The following is a 21,796-nucleotide window of genomic DNA, read 5'->3' on the forward strand; positions in this document are numbered from 1 at the left end:
ACCCACGGGACCCGCTCCGCCCCTACGGAAGGATATACAGCCGTTCTCGGCCCCTTCACGTAAAACTCGTTCATGCCTCCAGGTGCCCCTGCTGCTGACCGTGGGGGTAATCGTACCGTCCCGGGGAAAATTCCCGATACCGCGGCACACAGAAGGATCTCTCCCCACGCGGACTTCGGACATTCCGCCTCCCTGATAACAGTCGGAGAGAGAGATTTAGGCCAAAAGCAGATTCTGTGTTTGGGCCAAGATAGAATGACTGATACTGTGCTTTATTTTGAACTCCATCCTTACTGGCTCATTTCACAAAGCAGGAATTAATCGTGACAGACGGTGCAGTGACTTTATTTATGGCTTTGAAAGCATCCGAACTTTAAAGGAGCGTTAACTACATATTTTATTAAAAAGTCAATTTACATTGTATGGTGAGAACTTTATATTTCATACAGATAAGATCACCTTGTGTCATAGTATTATTGTGGACCTTTGGTGGACTGGAGTGGGGTTATCGTTTGGGCGGAGCAATTCAATCAGTAAATAAACTCCTGTAAAGATATAAACACAACATAAACATATGTAAAAAATACTCCATTTAAAATACTACATTTATCTTGGGATTTTCAAATTATTATTTTTTTAAGTTTCATTACATAACGACAAGCGAAAGTTACGGACACCGCGACTAACGTTGCGCATTCTCGCAGCCAGAAAGAAACACGGCTAATGGCTTTCCCAGCCTGTGCACCCTCATCAATCTCTGTTTATGTTTCCCCACAGACGGGGGCCGGTAAACATGTGTCACACCGGGGGCCGTCGGGGGCCAGTGCCAAGCCAAATACAAAGAAAGATTCCGAGAAAGATTGTTATTAGACAAAGTGTGCAACCGAGACTTATTGTCAGTTTTATACAAATCTCAGGACTATGTCGGAACTGGAACGCAGCAAAGGCGATGAATGTTAAATGCCAGCAGTTCCTGGTCTTCAGCTCACTGTACTGTATGCGAAGGTGTGATTTAAGGCTGTGGCCTTGTGTGGATTTGTTGTTATTTTAATGTTTTGTGCAAGCATAACTAGGTAAATGTCAGTCCTTTGCATTATGAACAAATAAAGATGTGCACTGCCATGCTTTCTTGCTTCTCAGTGTTGCATGTGCATGTGTCTACATCCGTGTGTGTGTGTGTGTGTGTGTGTGTGTGTGTGAGCTGTGAACACAGCTGCAGCTCTCTCCACAAGGCCCCTGCTCTCCTCTGAGACCAAAACACTGCACCCGAGGCCAAAGTTTTGCGTCTCATTGTCTCTGTCTGACTCTTCAAGTTTTGTGAGGTCCTGGCGTCCTGTTTTTGGTGGATTTGTTGGTACTTCTAAAACTATGATTTCAGTTCAAATCAGACTGTACTCCAGCAAACAAACCATTTTAACTGTATTCTGACGTGGGGGTTTCATTTTTACTGATAGTCATTTCCAATAGTGAGAACACTTCTAAATAGCGGCACTGATCGGCAGCGGCGCAACTAAAAGTTTGACTATCTCCGACGCACCAGAGGAGCTCAGCACTTAAAATGGACCTCTTAACCGCTTAAAACAGCCACGGCCGTCCCTTGTGCCTCTTAAAACAGAATAATTTGCTAGTTGGTAAAATCTTTGAGACGGTGCAGATTTAGCCGACTCAATGGAAGGAAAGAATTCAGGAAGGGTGTTTAAGAGCAGACGGATGAATGAGTTAGCACGCTATTCTTCGGCTTTATCCTGAGATTTCCATCTGCGTGGAGTAATGGTTTGGTCTTTTGAGAAACAGCTTCCTCACAGCGAACTACCCGGCTGCTCTGGCCCCTCTTGGCAACAAGGCAAAGGAAAAAATAAAATAAACTTCTAATGGAGATGTCTCATGCAGAAACCTCCAAATAAAGACAATGCCACAATGGCAATTAAAAAAAAGACTGATTTGACTTGATGGTATTTCTTTGTAAAGTGTGACTTGACTTCATGAAATGTCTCACACAGAGAGTTGTCTCACACTTGATTAAAAAAACAAAACAAAAAAAAAAAAGTAGGCCTCCAATTGTAATTCACTTTTCTTCCAGATTCCCAAAAATCCGTGCTCACTCCGTTTCCAAAGGAGTCAGCAAATTCTTTCACGGTCAGCGAGGGGTTAACAGTGGATTTTCTCTCATCACATCCGAAGCGTTCCCTTCTTCTCCTTTTCCGCAGTTTTCCCCTCGTTTTCTTCCCAGCCTCACCGCGTCGCTCCAGGTCGATTTCCCAGACAACACCCGGTGCTAAAGCGCAAACAGATGTGGCGGTTGGCGCAAACCGGACCTCAGCCCTCTGTTTCCCATTAATGTTTACAAGACGGTGCTGAGCGACTGGGCACATCTAAAGACGTGAGGTGTTAGTGCCTTGCTCTACCCGGGAATAGAACCCCCTCACACCAACGGTTTTAGGGCCTTGGAGCGACATAGGGAATGGAACTCCCAAGCCTCGTAGAGCTAGTGCAAGAGTGGAACCCCAGACTGTAGCAGTGTTAGTGCCTTGCTCTACACAGGGAATAGAACCCCTGACCCTATCCCATCAGCAGATCAACTGCAGCCTGACGCTAAGAGGCATCAGGTGCTGACAGCAGGCCACGCGGCCAAAGACTGAAGATGATTTAACGACTGTGGCACGGGGAAAACATTCTACATTCTTAAAAAAAAAAGCTTTTCCCCCCTGTGTCTGAGTAGAGCTGCCCCGCGAAAAAAATAGCGCTTGGGGAAATTTAAATATTTGTGTTGCCACGAGAAGCACTTACATCTCGTGTGCGGTGTGCGATGCTCCCACTTGTTGAGATGAGTGTTAAAGAACATGTTTAGGTTGAGGAACTCACCAAGCGGCGCGGGAAAGAGGGCCAAGCCAGGCCCAGTCTGAATAATAAACACACGTTCTAAATCCCAGGACGGCCTTCTTTCCAAATGGCTTGATATTTAGAGAGACTTGCGTCCACTTTTACTTTGAAATGAGGGATCTCACTCCACGCAGCACAACTCCAGCCTGCATCAGGAACCAACTTCCACGATAATGATCATTTGGCAATCCATAAGATTGTCCCTGACGGGTGGATTATCCTACAAGTCCCAGAATTCCATTCGAAGCGGCAACTGTTTGTAACTGAAACTGCCCGCCCCCCCCAATGGTGCTGGAGATTTTTTTCATTCAACGTGTTGTTTTTTCTGTTCATCCATATCGAGAGTTTATTGACCACAACTAGCTACGCTGCTTTATCAAATTCACCTTGGCTGCCTTTCCGATCTTTGCATTCGTCCCAGAAAAGGCGGACCCCGCCACCAACAATGGAAACAGCATATAGAGGAGCACAGCTGTGGCAGTTCCGCCTGCCACCCGTCACCCGAGTGGAGTTTTCAGGGACCTCCTGCAGAGAGAGACAGACGATGGGGAAGAAAACACAAGTTTATTGTAGAGAGTGAGCTCGGTGGAACAAGCCCTGGAGCAGATGGACAGCAGGTGTGGCTGTTCAAACTGCACCATCTCCACACCACAGCATGCATAAAGGAAATACATCGAATGGCTGTTTCTCATCGATTGCCAGCTTAATAACGCATCAAATATGGGTTTTTTGTTTTTTTTTTAACTAATTAATAATTAGGAAGAGTATGCTGTATTACCTACCTACAGTACCACCCATCATTAATTTCATGACCCTGATCAGTGATGTGGCTGCAACTCAGCACTGCCCAATTGTTGGATCTGCCTACAGTGGATCCTGTGCAGTGTGCTGTCTGATGGACTCTGAGCTTAGACCTTGTCGCAGGCAACAGGAAATGATTCCTTGTATGGAGCCGGGTGTATGTGCACGTTCACTGAATGCATTTGTAGCTGTGAGGTCATACTTAATTTGCTTTACCCGAAGGCAGAATGATTTGCATTGTTCCTCAGGACACACCTCCAGTCATAGAACCTGTTTTGGTCTGTTGATTTAAGTTGCTCAATCTTCAATATCCTTTTTGTGTTGCTGTCAATCATTCTACGAATGGCATTCCCTCTCTGAAGCTAAACATGTTTACTTAGGACTTATAAGCCAGGGTTCTGTACACAGTACAAATCTCTACAATCATTTCTTAAAAGGACTCACCCCTGTCACAAAAGCTTCGTAACCACCATCCCAGAGAATACAGATCCAGGAACGCAAGGCTCAGTGTGGGTTAAATGTGGTCACAACTCCAGCAATATTGTACCTGTTCTCTCAAAATGCTCTATCAATTCAGTCACACACACACACACACACACACACACACACAAAAATTGCAAATATGTGACATTTGCAGTAACTGCAAGTAAAACATTTGAATGATGGATTCAAACCATTTGACTCATGTCCAGGTGTGAGGAGGGCGTCTCACCAGGGAGGACAGTGAGGGATAAGCTCTGGTGATCTGCTTTTTCAGTATCAGATTCAGTATTGACACTCAGCACTAGTTTAGGATTGCGAGCAGTGGGGTTAATACCAAATTGCATGGGTTTTGAGAAAACGGGGAGAAACATGCCGTCCCCCGAACATCCAGCCCCATGCCCTTGGGCAACGTGTATAACCGGCAACTCAATTGAACATTTTGACAGCAGTGAGATACTATAGATGGCTGACAGCTTTCCTAATAATCAATAAAGTCTTTATTAGAAATGAATGCTAAATAAGTACACGTTTTTAAAAGGAGTCAACACATTTATTACCTTAGGAGTTTTAATTTTAAGGCTTTCTCTCAGAACATCACTTTGGCAAAGATGGAAAACAAATCATAGAAGAAGTGTAAATACAAACTGTACACATAAAAAACCCAAACACACAGAACAGATTCTGTTATAAAATACTAAAACAAAAAAAGTGAAAGAAAAAAAATAAAAAATAAATAAAAAGCTGTTTTCAGGCGAACCATCCCATCTGTATGAATCTGAATCTATGCTAGCCTTCCGGTCGGTAGACTGTTGTCCTCAGGGACTCAAACCTCAAACAACTTGCAAGATTGACGGCCTTTGGGTGGAGAGAAACAGAGCGGTACACACTGCATACAGCTGAAAGCAAACAGAGGCGTAAACAGTTAACTCAACCACTCCCGACCACTGGTCGAGGAGTGGTTAGTCCTGCTTATGCTGCTCTGCTAAAGGTTAGATCTGCAAAGACTTCCATGAGGGACCTCCTGAGGGAGAACCACCACCAGGTAATGATTTAAAAGGGACGCAGGAGGGCCCTCTTCTTATACTGTCTGCAGACAGAGCAATACCATGGAAACCTCTAAATGTGTGGAAGCATTCCTGTGTTGCAGCTTGAGGTTGAAAGCCCTTCAGCTGCTGGTTTGAAGTAACTGGTCCGTTTAACTACCTCCACATCCCTGTCATCACTAGGAGTTTTTATTGTTGTTGTTCGGGGGAACGTTGAAGGCCTTTGACAGGTTTCCTATCATTGAATGTCTCTGTGCAACAAGGGCCATCTCTTGGCAATGGAAGGTAGTCTTTCCTAATTAGTTCGCTGTCCACAAGGCTTCCAGCTGGAAATCAAACCTGATTGTCAAAAAAAAAGAAAGAAAAAAAAAAAGTAATTCCTGCTGCTCAAATGGAAACAATGTTATAGGGCTGGGAGACAGAGGGCTTGGCACAGCACAGGGCACAGAACTAACCTCTTCGTCCATTGGCATGAGTGGCTGGCAAAACACACTCAAAGTTCCCCAGGTTTACCAGCCAAGTAGAGATTCTAAATGGGCCTTCCGAGCGTTTTGCTACCAAATTGGATCAGAGTGGATCAGCCGCAGACATTTTCCTGCATGTGATTCGTGGTTGATGATCTTACATGGCGGCTGTGGTGGCAGCCGCATTCAGAACATGTTGTTGGTGTCGACAGTTCTTGTGAAGAATCGGGCGATGCCATCATACTAAAATACTCCATGTATATAGCTTTCTAAATCCGGAGAAAAAAGCTGAAAAGTTGGTCCAGGTAAAAGCATCCCTAGTGTTTATAATTCAAGTAAATATACATATAAGGCCATGGAATTATCTGATATATTAGAAGTTAGGCAAGGAATCCAATATCTGCATTTGTGCAGGTGTAATTTCAACATAATTACTGTGTGAACCAAATTACTGTTTCTGGGGGGGAAAAAACAAAGGAAATGATTTTCAAATGACAACTAATAAATAAGATTTTTGCCAGTTAATCACCATTTCACTGGTACCATTGACTGGTGGGGGACTCAAAAAAATGTATTGTACATCCATGAACCTCTTCTGCAAAGGCAGACAAAAATGTAACACGCAAACCAATGGATTCGCTGATCAAGAAGTAGACAGACAGAAAAAACAAGGTGAGAATGCTCAATTATACTTAGTTTACCTGGTAATTGTGGCATACAAGACATGCATACATTTCTTCTTCCAAACTCATTCACAGAAATTGTCCCTCAGCACCTTTCAGCACTTTTATTATGTATTGCAAAGCCTATCCTATAGGCTAGGCATGTGAGTTGTGCTCTCGTTAAAAAAAACGCAGTACATTTTTACCAATCCAATGATGACAAGGCCATTAACAACACACACACACACAGGAAGTCACCTCCGGGTGTTTAAGTTATTAAACAGCAAAATGGATATTTTTTTGTGACCACATACAAGCACATATACAGGCATGATGCACAGGGCTGGTTTAAATTCCTTCAACTCAAAGAGAGTGAAAACAGAAGCTGCGGGGGGGACTGGAGACCTTCTCATGAAGATTTAATTTCTGCAGATGTTACTTGTTCTTATTGAAGGCTTTATAATGTTGTCAGTTTGACTACTACTGACTGTGGTGTGGTTCAGTGTGGCTGTACACCTGTTACCCGTTAGACCAGTCAACAGGTACACACACGCACGCACGCACGCACACGCACGCACACACACACACGCGCTCCGGGCTTGTTCCAGCTTGCCCACACTCTACAGTTAACTGCTGTGTTTTCTACTCCATCACCTGTGTCTTATGTTCGAGGGCCCTGAAAACGCCACATGGGTGGCAAGCCAAACTGCCACACTGACATATGTACCCGGTGTAATAAACTCAATCTCATTAAAAATTTACAGCAAGGTGAATTCAATCCAGCCCTGACACGCACACACAAGCAGACAGATGCAGCACTCTCAGATAAGTACATTCAGGTGCCTTCAGATTCCACCAGGGACAGGCTACCTTACAGGCTGAATGGGACAGTGCTACTGATTCAAACACATAGAAGAGACACCTGGACCTCCTCTGCTGTGTGATGCAGATTTCATATCAGCGGGTATAGAGGAAGCAGCTTGGTACTGTAGCCAGAGGAAACTCTCCTTGAACGTGAGATAAAAGTCCCAGCTTCTGCCTCGGCATACAGTAATGAGCAACAAAGCTCCACAAATACTGCTGTCTGACACGACAAAGTTTAAATATAAAAAGTATGACAAGAGGTCGGAAACATGAGGAAACTGCTCACTGCTGATTCTGGATCTTAGTAACCAAATGCGCAAACAATAACAGCAAACAACTTAACACCATTTCTCCCCCACACGTCACATATTCACTAAATACATGACTTCCATTTAATTATTTTTCAAGGCATTTCTGGTATGCATGTAAAAAATGCCTTCAAAAAAATCATTTGCATTATTTAAAGATATGATTATCAAAGAAGCACTTATCATTTGATTTTTTTTTTTCTTTTTTCTTTTTTTAAATATCTCATAAAATGTACTTCTGAAGCTAAAACCAGTTTCACGGCGTGGTAGAGTTTAGCACTTATAAGGACACTTTGGAATTAAGACTCCACCGATTGTGATTCACTATTGCTTTGGTTTTTTGGGGATGCTAGATCCTAGCTACACTCTGTGTGTTAAATTCAGAGGTTGTGGACTCTGTACCTTATCTTTGATAGATACAATCAGAACAAATCTTTGGATCTCAAGAGGGAGGGGCACTTATCAATCCCTGCACTTGACTAGTTGCCTTGTCATGAATTTGTCTGATCTAATCTTTGAGTGCCCAGGTTTTGTTTACATAAAGACGAACTTCCTAAAATTAGGGTGCGTCTTCGCTCAGCGCAAACAGCATTCACTTTTGACAATGACGCAACTATGAACGAAAAAAAACACAGCAAACTTCTTCATGCAGAGAACACTCACTACCTGGCTTCGTAAGAAAGGATGAAGAAAATGATCTTGAGATCTTGGGCCTCACAGCATTGGGGAAAAAAAAGTGAGTTGTATAATCCCACATTGGATGCCAGATGGATGACGTTTACCAGAGATGATTAACAGCCAAGGCCACAGTGAACTACTCGATTGTCATGTTCTTTTCTGACAATGGGCTTCTTACATGAAGGCAACCCCGCTCATCTGGCTCTCCAAAAGAGATCAAACAAACACAATGATTGTGTTCCAAAATCAATCACCGGTTGACCATGCAGTGCACTAACCAGGGTGTCCGATGACTCATCTTTGAAAACATTGACACACTACATAGTTCACTACAAGTGACCCAAAATGTAGAGAGTGAATGTTGACTCAGGAGTGCTCCCAACATGCAAAGTGGTTCTATAGCACAAAAGGCAAAAGTGGTATGGAATACAGACAATTTCGCAGTATTACTTTCTGTGTGCTAAAATGTATTCTTGGATATTACTATCTAAGGAGTAGGAAACTAGTGAACGATTTGGAACACAATTAAATAATTTTTTAAAACCCCAGTTTGACGCAAGATAGCCTACATAAAAAATAAAAATAAAAATAAAAAATTCCACACATGCACGCATACATAAAAACAACCCCCAAACAAATGATTGCAAAGTAAAGAGTCGAGAATGAACATTCTCTGATTGCCCTTGTGTACGACAGACCATTGGCATGATATTTTTCTATATCAATTCAGGCTTAATGGCTCATGCAGGATTTGTCTCAAGCAGCAACGTGTGACCCATGGCCCCCTAAGACTACACAAAATCAGTATTAATTGGACCCAATCTGACAGATCTGGTGGCATCGGGATGACATTAGGTCGTTGGTGCAACACAGAAACCCCCTACAATGCTTTGGAAGGAATATATATTTTTGTCTGCTCTGGCAGCACAAACTACAAGTTAACAGTGACTTTCTTCCTTCCTCCCCAAGACGTTCAGGTCCAAGTCTTGGTCAAACGTATCGTGTGACCTCATTCCGCCACCAAGACGCGCTGGGAGCTGATTATTTGGTTTGACATATAAAGTCTTGAACAACAAAATGGTTGTGTAGTTTTAAGGGGGCCATAATAAACCAGACTGATGACAACGGATGGTGCCAGTGTCAGTCATCGAGCTAGACCAGCATAAAGAAACACTACAGATCTCAGATCTGTCCATCACTGGGGGCAGGGGCTTCAGTCCAGGGAGCTGGTCCTCACGGACCAGAATGTTTAAGATTCAAGTGTCAAGGCACATTGTGTTATCTATTTTTTTTACTGCTTCCACAGTAAATAAATTCCTTCTCCAGTTGTTTATATTAATATATATTTTTTGTGTTCCTCTTTAGTCATTTGGTTGGTCAGGGTCTCCCCACATCCACTGTGATTTTGGTGTAGAGCTGTTCCCTCTCTTTTTTCACTACTTTGTACGAAAGTGAGTTGATGCCGTCTTTGTGCATGGTCTCTCTGGTGTGCGCAATACGGTCAAACCTGGAGACAAAAAAAAACAAAAAAAAAACAAACAAAGACAAAAACACAAAGACTTAATATAAATTATAACATATGGTAGAGGTCAGAAGGGTTTTGACACAATACTGCATGATTGAGAAAACTTCACAGTGTCAATAAAGTTAAGCAATGCCAACGTTTACTTCTGATAAGTCAATGTTTAACCCATGCAACAGAGCTTGTTATCACGATTCATCCGTAACCTCCTTTAAACATAATCATCGAGGGCCCATGTGCCTTGGATCGTTTGTGCTATTTAAACATTGCTCGGCGTGAAATATCTCAATTTGATAAAGTGGTGTATCGGCAAGGCTTTGAAATGGAGACTTGAGCGAGATATGGATGATGAGCATTGAGGGTTGTTTTTCAAAGACTGAAACAAATTCTGTGAATGGAGGCAAAGATCATCACGAGATACTTGTTGGTGTTTATTGTGGTCCGTGATGGGAAAAAAAAAAAAAAGGAATATCTTAACAATCAGCACTTCCTGAACATGACGTCGAGAGGACGACAGGTGGTAGGTGTGGAAGCCATACGCAGGGAGGTTTTTGGCTGGCTATTACACTTCCTTACTGTATTTGAAAGTAGGTTTAGCAGGTGCTACCGTTATGAAAAGGGTGGGGATGGCATATCTGGTCAGGAGCGTGTTCAGCTACATTCTTTGCGTATAGACGTAGGCATCAATAACCAAATTCAATCAGTAAAAATTTATAAAAAATTGCCCATTTCTGTAAATTATTTAAATGGTCCTTAAAGGCTTACCATAACTAGCCTTCCGTCCTGGCACATTCATCCATATAAGATGGATAGTTCATCCATATAAGAACGTATTCATTCATCCATATAAGAACCAAGATCTTCCTTTGAAATGTAAAGAATTATCTTTCTGGTCTGCATGGACAAAGACACTTTTTACACTGTTTTTGGGGGTCAGTAAAGGTTTTGTTTGCCATGTCAAAGAACAACAGTCACATCAGTTTAACTGAAAAGTTTTAGTTGGCAGAATATGTTCTTGAATAAGAAACTGAGCCTGAACTCATGATACATTCAAACTATATAAAAGGGACCACCACCATCCCTCCAAACAAACACAGAGAAATGGCGAATATATAACATGGCAGCGATGCAAAACATAAACAATCACTTTTGTTTTTCCCACAGGGATCAATTAAGTGTTATCTTATTTGAACTTATGAGGGAGACAACAGCACGGTTATTTTTGTATTCAACTAGGAGGGGAAGTTGAATCTCGAGTGATCACTAGAGACTATGCCTGAGACACGTTAATGCCATTTGTGACTCCAGCCGGTCTCAGCATATAACCTGCCTGGTCCAAATGCATCCGGTGATGTCAGGGAAGTGGCATGAATAATGGAACACGAAAGATCTGGGCGGCGAGCCAACAGTCTTACAAGAAATTCCTCATTCATTTCCGGTATCTGCCCCTTGATATTTTAATAGCCAGGACTTCTACTCTGTGAGGTAAGTACTGGAGGTAAGTTAAGGTAAGTTTCGTTTAAGAAGGATTCAAATGTATATTAAATACAACACAGACAATACGTTGTATTATATAATTATAGAACCTGCCTGCGCAAGCACCTCATGTTGATTACACACATTTTAGTATTTTTACAGCTTAGAGCTTATTGTGCATAATCATCGGGTGTCATGACATTTCACTGCATATATGTATGACCTTATGTAAATGTATGTGACAAATAACCTCTTGAACTTGATCTAAGCAACCAGAATTAAAGAGCGTCAATGTGGCAGTTTGTAATAAGGTTAGATTATACGCTGAAATTATTTGAAGGAAAAAAAAGATTTTCCTGTACAGGATGAATCTTTTGACAAATATAGGAGAAAAGGAGTGGAAGTGGACAATTAAGTTGCAAACTAAATTGACTGTGTGTTGCTTTATATCAAGATCATTCACTGATAATGGTGTAATGGAACATAGTTGACCCGTGATCCGTACGGGTTGCTCACCCTTCCACGGTTCGGCTCGCATGTGAACCGCGGATCAATCGCAGAATTTAACCATCATAGTGAAATACAGTTTTACGCTGTTACTTTTTAGAGTAATAATTCCATAAATCTCGACGTAGAGTTGCAGTGAAAATAAGATGAAGACGGATGCAGATGTGTGCTGGTTTTAAATCGGAAGCACAATGATTGGTTCACGGTGCGGCGCGCTGTGTTGCTGCTACTTCACGTCACCGCTCTGCGTCTGCACGTCCCCCATATTGGAAAAGTCAAGAAAGTAGTAGTAACAACAAGTAAACAAATAGGATGTGTATTGAGGGATGCAGACTTCTCTACAAAATCGACTGTAACTCGCAAAATTCCGAAAAGATTTTCATGAAATGTATTTTGTTATAAATGTTTTAAATTGAACACGATACTGGAATTAAATTAAGTTACGGGGGGGGGGGGGGGTGTCTTATATTTTTCATTCACTACCATGTTTAAAGGACCAAGGTATCATGCGTGCCTCATGTTGCACTTTCATTAAACAATTGAGTATTATTATTATTATTATATTGAGTAGTATGTTCTGTATTTTAAGATTTTATTGAAACAATTGACATCTTGAATGTCGTTTACATTTAAGACCATGGGCAAAAGTTCCTTGCTTTAAGGGTTTTACAAAATAAATGGAAAGCAAAATTATATTTCTCTCATCCCTTACATTTTTTTTCTGATCCCGAAAATGATCCGATCCGTGACTCAAAACTGTGATATGAACCGAACGGTGAGTTTTGTGATCCGTTGCCACCCTCTAGTCACTGATACACTGTGGGATTCCATTTGAGCTTTTGAAGGATAAACCCATTCGCTATTCAGACACAGAGGATTTATTGATGACAGAATCACACGAGGAAAACCACGTAGGAAGAGGAATATGAAGAGAGAGGGAGAGGAAAAGAGTGAGAGACAGATAAAGAGGCCAATCCCAATTCTCTTTCCTTGGCCCGAACCCCTAATTTTGGACTGCCCTCGACTGGGTAGCTTCCCTTCAGAACAGAGCCACAGGGGGTAGGTGTCGGAATCTTTACCTCGGAAATGGGACACCACTCGTAACATCAGTAGTCGACGATGGCACATACATGTATGTAACACACCAGCGACGAGGCTCTCGGCATTCCATTCCGGAAAGAGGTTTCCAATATGCCGGTGCCAGGTGTGGTGTTAAAATTTGCTGCTTATTTTTCAGGCTTCACATAAGGGACATGGAAATAACTGTACTTTTACTCACAAATCGCAGTTTACCCAAAGTTCTAATGCATCTGTAAACACTCAATTTTGAGGGCCATTTGGAGGGTGAAATGACCACTACCCCTCGAACCCCATCAGAAACGGGACACCCTACCCTATGCGGGCCCGCGCAAAACAGAGGGCTAGGGTCATGTGGTAGGGTCAAGGGGGGGAATTGAGATTGGGCCTAGAAGACAGTGAGAGAGATTGAAAGGGAGAGGGAGAGTGGAAGACATTGAGAGGGAGAGTAGAAGACAGAGAGAGAGAGAGAGAGAGAGAGAGAGAGAGAGGGAGGGAGAGAGAGTGGGGAAGACAGTGAAATAGAGGGATAGTGAGATACTGTGACAGGTGGAGAGAGAGCGAGCAGAGGGCAAGGTGCCTCACCTCTGTGGGTTGGGGTCGTTCTGTTTGTCCCTTTCGTGACGGATCATCCTGCATTTCCCCACCACTCCGCTGGGACGGGAAATAGACATGTCCTTGGAGGCCAGCCTGACACACACACACACACACACACACACACACACACACACACACACACACACACACACACACACACACACACACACACACACACACACACACACACACACACACACACACACACACACACACACACACACACACACACACACAAATTGTGATTGTGCACATTTATTGTAAAAGGCATCTGAAGGCCACAGCAACCATTACATCCCATGACCATTATAACAAAATCATTATCTACAACCAAGAGAGAAAAATAATAGTACGAGACTGACGAGATTATACTGTGACCAGTTTAAAAGACCAGTGTCTAAAAATATACATATAAATGCCATTTCTTCAATATAGTTCCATTTTCGTTGGGTGAAGTGGCTTTTCCGCTAGTTCACTCAGAATAATAATTCAACCAATGGTTCCATTTCACATAGTGAGTTAAATGTGTGATGGGATGTCCATTTGAGCAACATCAACAAATTTTGCTACTACAAAATGAATTTGAAGACTGGAGGGGTCTGAAATTATCGAGCGTTTAGCATGGAGCATAGCATGCAGCTTTATGAAAACAAAGCATTTAATGAAGAATGCCAGATTTGCTGCCTCTGTAGCGTGGAATAGTTCTGGATTTTACAATAAAAGAAGAGTGGGGTCTAGGAACTGTAAAAGGAAAACTTTGCTAAGGTTAGCTTCAGCCACAACTAACTATATTCAAGCAAGTTATCTTCCCCAACATCTCAAGTAGCGTGGAAAACAAAATGATGAAGATCAACCGCAAACACTTCTGGGTAGAGATTCATGCCTTAAATTCAGAAAAATAAACACTGGAAAGGGGTAAGGCAGCCTGTGGCGTTTTACTTGCCTGAAATATCCCCAATAAAACTTGAAATCGAAAGCGTCAAGAGATTCCTAAAAGTGGTTTACTCTCGTTGCAAGACTCCAAGTTGCCAAGGATTTCTCTGATACTGCTCCAGAACTACAAGGGTGCCATAATTAAAAATAAACTGAATGTATTTTATTTTGAATCCACTAAGAAAATGATTCCAAGCCAGTCCAGAGAATCTGAAACTTCTTTTGTTTTTCTCTTTGGCTCTGCTTGACGACTTGTCAAGATAATTGGAATGCGTTTTGAATAAATTTGAATGCACCCATTTCCCTTGTGATCTATCATGTCTGTTGTGATACTGTGGTACTAATACCGCTGTTCCACAGCATGAAAAACCTGGTAACACCCGCTAAAATCTGGCATTTGTCATTAGTGGGAAAGGTTACACCTGGGTTTCATTCCCAGGACAAATGACTCTGTAATAGTCACAGGTCTATCGGCTATTTATCTGCTCCAATCGGCAGAGATTGAAACATGACACTCGTGTACACCCGCTTATTTTCACTCCTTTACCGATGCAGCGCGCGTTAAAGTTGCGGACGTCGGCGCATAAACAGACATGAATATCCGTGTAGCATTGGATTATTTCATATCTGATTTAGAATCCAAAATCAGAAGTTATTAACGTCTCTTCCGCATGCGGAACCATGACAGTTTTGCGTGTGGGGACTGCACCATGGGGACCAGCGGAGAACCCCCACATTCCCTGCTGGGCTCTGAGCCACTCCAGCACCACCCAAAACCGGTCCTTGAACTGGAGGAGGGTCAAAGAACGGCTGCCGGTGCGGGCATGGATACTCATGCAGTATGCTGTCCAGTTTGTGACGTCGAATGTGTTTCACACCAGAAGAAAAAGAAAGGCATACTGGTCTCCTGGCAATGGAAAGGCGTCAATCGCCCATTTTTAGTGGGTTTACCCACATTTAAAAAAGCCCGGGTATACTCGCTAATTTTGGTTTAAAAGCGGTATATGTTCTATCTGTCCTATAGTTCTGCCCCTCCTAATCGGCATCATAGCATCGTGACAGCATCGTGACAGCATTGTGACATCGTAGCAGGAGAAGAATCTGTAAGTTTACTCATCCATGCACACAGTATAAGAGTTATGACAAGTTATTGACAGGTTACTTGCATTTGCACACAGATTGATCACTTATCTGGGTACTTTTGTGCTGTTCCAGCTTCACACCGCTGCCATTAAAGACACTGACAAGTCAGCCCCTGTCTCGGGTACTATTTTGGGAAAGTGTTTAGCTTGCTGCTTAGCCACGCACAGCCTCATGTGGCGAGGGCAGAGGGCCAATTAGGATGTTCTTTTACATAACTTAAATATTGTGATAGATATTGTGAAGAGGTCTTAATATAACATGATTAGACACAAGTATAGTCTAACACAGGAACTACCATACTATACAAATTTTGTACAGTGGAGTAGTGTGTATGAAACTTTTGTATAATCTGCACCTTGCAAAATGTGTGTCCACAGTGATTCTTGTAAAATCCACTTTAAAAAGCTCCAAATACAAAAGCCTGTCCAAAGCCAACGCTTGCCATTTTTTACCCTTTAATTTACCAATCAAGTAAGTCATTCATGTACGTATACTAGGGTTGCCGTGGTTACCGGAGTTAGGGCATACACCGATAACATTGCAGACGTTCATCAAATTAAAAAATATATATTCTAATTTGTAAAATGTTAAGCGTGTTTATTAATACCTCGTCTGACGTTACAAAAGTGAAAGTGGCAGCACAGTCTGCTTATCACGGGAGGAAAGGAGGCTACAGGAAACCTTAGATCAGGTCTAGCTTGGGACTGGTCTCCCTCCTCCCCTGGGGGGAGTGAAGAGAGGATGACAAGAATATTTAAAATGCTTTTCTAATCTGTTTTATGGATTTTCTATTATATTTATTCATTATTTCCATTTTTTTATATCATCTTTTATTTGCCAAGTATTTAAGAATAAATAATTGTTTCTTATTTATCCTACAAATTTTTATTAATTATTATACAGTATATGACTATGTAGTGTTAACGCTAAACATTCAATGTCAAATTACACATTTGCACCGCTACAATTGTTAATGTCAGAACAAAAGGAATTGGAAAATATTACGTCAAAGTACTTAATCTGTATTTTGAGTCCAGAGATAAGCTGATAAGAGCTGGACATGGAGCATGTCAAGAAAAGGATAAGAAGTAAGATGTAGATAAAAAAAAATAAAAACAACAATAACATGTACAGATCTTTCCACAGAGTTATCACATAGTACCACTATGCCAACGTGGGCAAGTGGCAGTCAGGTTTTAAGTAAGTGCAGTTAGTAGCAGTGGTGTAGCATTAATCCAATGAGCATCCCGGTAGCAGGACAGAAAGTGTAAGTGGGGAAGTCAAGGCCTGCAGGAGAGCCGACAAGGTGTGGACTCAAATCAATAATTCAGCGCCCCCGGCACAGTGTACACAACGGAGAGATCTCCTGTCAACACCACATATCGGGTGACAAAAATCCAGGGCACCTTGCTCTCTGTGATGCACAAAATTCCAACCGTCTGGTTCCAGAGTTCAACATTGTCCCTATAGACACGTCGCCCCACGGACTCAATCTGCATTCCATACCTCTCTGAAGATGGTGAAACTAACATGGCACACAGGGGCTCCGTGATATTAAAATCACACCACGACTCTGTTGACATTCTTTCATCTTATGCCTTATAGGACCAAACATTTCATACAGCATTATTCACTCAACACGTTAATGTTAAGACATTTTAGGCTGAAATGAATTGGCAGGCTTGAATACAATTCATTGTATTCAAGTATCAAGTGATCAAATTCAAGTTCAATAAATCTACTTGTTTAGACCAGATGAACAAAGACCAACTCTTCAACTATTGGAGCCTCTCAGTTCTGCCCCTGAGTTTTAAACATTGAGTATACTTTTCCTCTGTATTGCCAATAGGAATTCATGAGTAGATTACCCTTGCCCGTATAAAAGATTTACCAAAAAAAAAAATACACTATAAACAAATTAAATGAGGCTTGGGGATTTTTGGTGTGACTGATAAGTAATTGCCACCAGTTCCTTTGCCCGGGGATCAACATGGATATAGGCAGCAATCTGATTTTTGAAAAATCTCTTTGGAAGGGAAAAAATTAGCAGGCCAAATGACTTTCCACACGGGCTAATGAACAAAAATGCTCCTCTGTTTATCCTGGTTTGGGGTATTTCCATGTGGCAATCCAGTTGGCCTAAAGATAAATAACCTCAATGAGGCTTCAGAAAAGTCTGCAGTTACAGAGCAACAAGGGATGGTCTCATTGAAAGGAACCGTAAAAAACATGCATTCATGGATGGATGCAAACTCCAACAGAGGCTTTGACTTTATTTTCTATGGGTGTCACTATATGGTTTTTTTTAATATGAGATAGAATAATCTTCAAATCGGTGTCCACATTGGTTCTATGAACGAGCATCAAGCTTTTAATTGGGGCCGCAAGGGGGAGGTTTGTAACGGGGCCATTAAGCATTTGCTGGAGACCAGGCCTTCTCACGTAAACTCAGAACTCATTTGGAGACAGGAGCAAGCTGTGGGTCAGACAGCTGGAATTCGGCCTGGACCATTGAACCCACTCCCAGGCCAGGCATCGTGAACATAGATACACAGATTCAGTCAAACATTCTATTTTTAGAGATGTTGTATTAGGAGAATAAGCGCTATCAGACATTCAATACTCACAGGGCTGTTTGTTGCTTGCAATGTTTTGTAGTTTTAATTAAAAAAATACTGTGTACCAAAACAACCTCCAACAAAGCAGAGATTAATTAAGCTGCAGAGTTTAGGTATTTAAATGTATTCTAATGCTCAGCAACCAGAAGTCTCTTTGTACGAAAGCTTTGGCTAAATGACTGTAATGCAATATGAATGGGATGAGTGAGTCATTGTAGCCCACAGAGGGAAGCAGTCATTTCCGGCCACAACAAGTCGTCTATGCTGTCCAATAGAACAGATGTAGCATACTTTTCAAATCTCATAAAGGAGGCATGATCCACTCTAAACTAGCCTGGCAGGTCTGCCGGGTTCTCCAACACCCGAGCACGATGCCATAAGACATACAGTACAACCCTGTTTATCCACACCTCAATCATACAAACTCACTGGTCAACCGAACAAGCTTCTTTAATGCTTTCCCAGTTGATTCATCTGCTATGGCAGCTGCAAAGTGCAAAATAATATATTGTCTATTGTCAAATGTGTATTGAAAACTTTCTGGTACCCTGTTATTCACCTGATAGGACTATGGTGTAAGTAGATTACAATTGCATCACAGGATGAAACCACTCTCACCACATGTGTTCCTGACAATGTAAGTGTATTAATTCTATCTGTATATCATACAAAAAAGAAGGGTCATTCATTTATTCCTGAAATTACTTACTTACTAAAAGTTTTTGTCTATATTCGTTCAGCTTCACAGGAACTGAGGTAAGAGAGATAAAATCTCTATATTTTTTCAAACTAATAGACAATTTTCGATTTGAACTAGGGCTGGATGATATGGTCAAAGATGTTATCAACAATATTTTTTTTAATATCGATCGATGCGATAATTATCACGATACAGATTGAATAATAATAATGCTCAATTTACAGTTTTAAGTGTATTCTCATGGTTTTAGCTTAAACACTGAATAAATAAAATAAAAAAAATATGTAAACTAAAAAGAGAAATAAATATGTAAATATATCAGGGCTGCAGATATTCCTCTATTATCCCATTCAAATTGGTATGCTTTTTATAATAATAAATATAGCTGCAGGCAGCAATACACAGGATTCATTATTGACATCCTGCCCAAACACCTCCCAACCTGCCCTCTCATGCTGCCACCTCACCTCAATCCAACCCAACCCCATCGACAAAACATTTGGTGGAGGGGGGTCTGAGGGTTCTCCCCCAGAAGGAAATGTAGTTTCAGAGACTGTTATTTCTGCATTCGGGTGAATTTTTATGCAAGTATATCGCAAAATAACGAGCCAACAAAATACTTAATCTTAAAAAATAATCTAGCTTTCCTCAAGAAAAACAGAAGACAGAACAACTTTCGCCTATTTTTCTTTACCTTGTTTGTTATTCATTTTTTAATTTGATGACACGAACCAATCCATTTTCCGCTGTTTTTCCTTTTGGTCTGTATTTTAGTTTATTAACGCTGTCGCTGTGTGTGTGGGGGGGGATTCAGGGGGGGTCCAGTTGATCGGTGGGTCATGTTGTGTTACTTGCGTCAGTTTATCTTATTGGGGCGAGGTGTCCAGAACAGAAGGTAATTGGTCGAGGTTATGAGAGGGAGGGTTCTGGGTTGTTCTGTGCAGGGAGGATGCTGACAGAGAAGGATGAGGGAGAGGTATGCGGAGATGTTGACGTGTTGCTGGTTGTAGTGTGAAGAAACAGCGAGATAAAGAGAAAAGTTGTATAAAGCGGGTCACAGCCATCCCTTCGTTGTTTCCATCCGGACAACTCAGCCCTCGGGGTGGTTGTGAGTGAGTGAACAGAACAGGGCTTCGGCTACCAAAGGAACTATCGTCTGGGTCGCCGTCACTGATTCCTGTCTAGTTAACGCCGCCAAACACCACAATATTTTGCGTTGTATCAGCCCTATTGTCAAGCAACACACTGGGAAAATGCCTGGAATTGCCAATACAGTCTGTCCCTGGTTGAGATCAAAACAGAGCGGCTGCCAGCTGCCAGGCACTCGACAACTGGGCAAAATCAAAAACCCATGGGGGGGAAAGGTGGATTAGGGGTGGCCAAAAACTTTTTTTTCTTTCTTAAAAACCTTAAAAATAATACCTGGGTGCGCCTAACAATAAACATCCCTCAGCTAGTGGGGCGTCGTGACCAAGACACGATGTGAACACTGGGAGGATTTCTACTCTGTGAGGTAAGTACTGGAGGTAAGTTATGGTAAAGTTTCATTTAGGAGGATTTAGATGTATATTTAATACAACACAGACAATTAATTCTATTATATAATTATAGAACCCAGAATCGCGATTGTGGTGCCGCCCCTTGCGGCCGCCTGCGCAAGCATCGCATGCGCACGTTATTATAGTATTTTTCGAGCTTATAGAGCTTGTGCGTAATCACCGGGTGTCATGACATTTCACTGCATATATGTACGACCGTATGTGTATGTATGTGACAAATAATCTCTTGAACTTGAACATCTTTATGTTTTGTATTCTAAAAATATATTACAATTTTCTTTGAAATTTTATTTTCTTTCAGTTTCATTTCCTCTTCTTGGCTCGCACCCCCATGGATGATTGGCGCCCTAGGCGACCGCCTATACAGCCTATGCTCAGAACTGGCCATGGATGGGTGTGTTACCTGTTGTAGATGTCATCGTCCTCTCCTCCCCAGCCCCAGTAGTTGTTAGGGAAGCCGTTGATTTTTAGGTATTGCTCCTTACTCATAGACGATACACCTCCAAAGTACTGATTATAAGGTAACCTGGAGGAAAAGGGGGGGGCGGGGGGTAGATATAGAAGATGGAGGAAGAGCAAGAGAGAAAATTAAGTCATTGGTTTAAATTGCAGTGTACACCATCATTAATAGCTGCCTGAAAGATTTTAATGTTACTGGTTAACTCGCACACAGGCGCTAAAAAACGGCCAAACTTGTTACTTGTTACAGGAAATGAGCAACCTAGCAGATGAAAGACATCTAAGAATGCCTCTCTTCCTCCGTGGTGTCATGCCACGGTGTCACCTAAATACTCTCTCTTCCTGTATACGGTCATGGTATCCGCACTGTAACCTCTCCCTTTGTGTCTCTTAAGTTTGCCGGTGTCTCTACTCACTCTTTTGGTATCTGACCATGACCGGAATTGAAGTCCCTCTCCATGGAATACAGTGGCTAGTACACCCAGATTAAATTATTTATTATTAATAATAATAATAATAATAATAATAATAATACTGGTTTTGAACACATTGGTACATCAAAAGCAAACAAGCAGGCCCAACAAGAAAGCAAAGTTCAGGGGATGGTAGGTACACTGCTCAGTCCTGGAGGGTTAAATGGAAATAAATCCAAAATAAAAACACAGTCAGCGTCTCTCCGCACGAGTCTCCCACAGTGGAACCATCTCTTTATTATGTGTTATTACTATTTATTAATTATATTTTATTTGATACAAGTAGGGAACTCGCCGTGGATAATTGGATTACAAAAATGAGTCCAGCTGTAGTTCTAAGTAAACCAATCATTTTTTAATAATAAAAATCAAATCGCTACTTAACTTCCCCACACTTTAAAGGGGACCAATTTTGCCCCTTTTCATAAGTTAATATAGGTCTGAGATCGCCAAAACAAGTTTTTGCAGAAAATACCACTCAGACGACACAGCCGAGCCATTCTATAACATATCATGTTATAAATAATATAATAAACCATTTAGTTCCAA

At 41.7% G+C, this 21,796-nt stretch overlaps 1 protein-coding gene across 1 annotated transcript in view; it reads right to left on the minus strand.

Annotated features, from left to right (window-relative positions):
* Positions 1 to 4,707: 4,707 nt before the first annotated feature.
* b4galt1l (DP-Gal:betaGlcNAc beta 1,4- galactosyltransferase, polypeptide 1, like) overlaps positions 4,708 to 21,796 on the minus strand; it is a 30,939-nt gene continuing 13,850 nt past the window's right edge. The window contains exons 4-6 of the mRNA XM_080008384.1: positions 20,719 to 20,841; positions 13,351 to 13,455; positions 4,708 to 9,690 (exon numbers count right to left, since the gene is read on the minus strand). Of these exons, the coding sequence (XP_079864510.1) occupies positions 9,561 to 9,690; positions 13,351 to 13,455; positions 20,719 to 20,841 (358 nt within the window). The 3' untranslated portion in view covers positions 4,708 to 9,560. The remainder of the gene's footprint in view (positions 9,691 to 13,350; positions 13,456 to 20,718; positions 20,842 to 21,796) is intronic.

Source organism: Zeus faber, assembly GCF_960531495.2.
Source record: "Zeus faber genome assembly, chromosome: 10".
NCBI classification, from domain to species: Eukaryota; Metazoa; Chordata; class Actinopteri; order Zeiformes; family Zeidae; genus Zeus; species Zeus faber.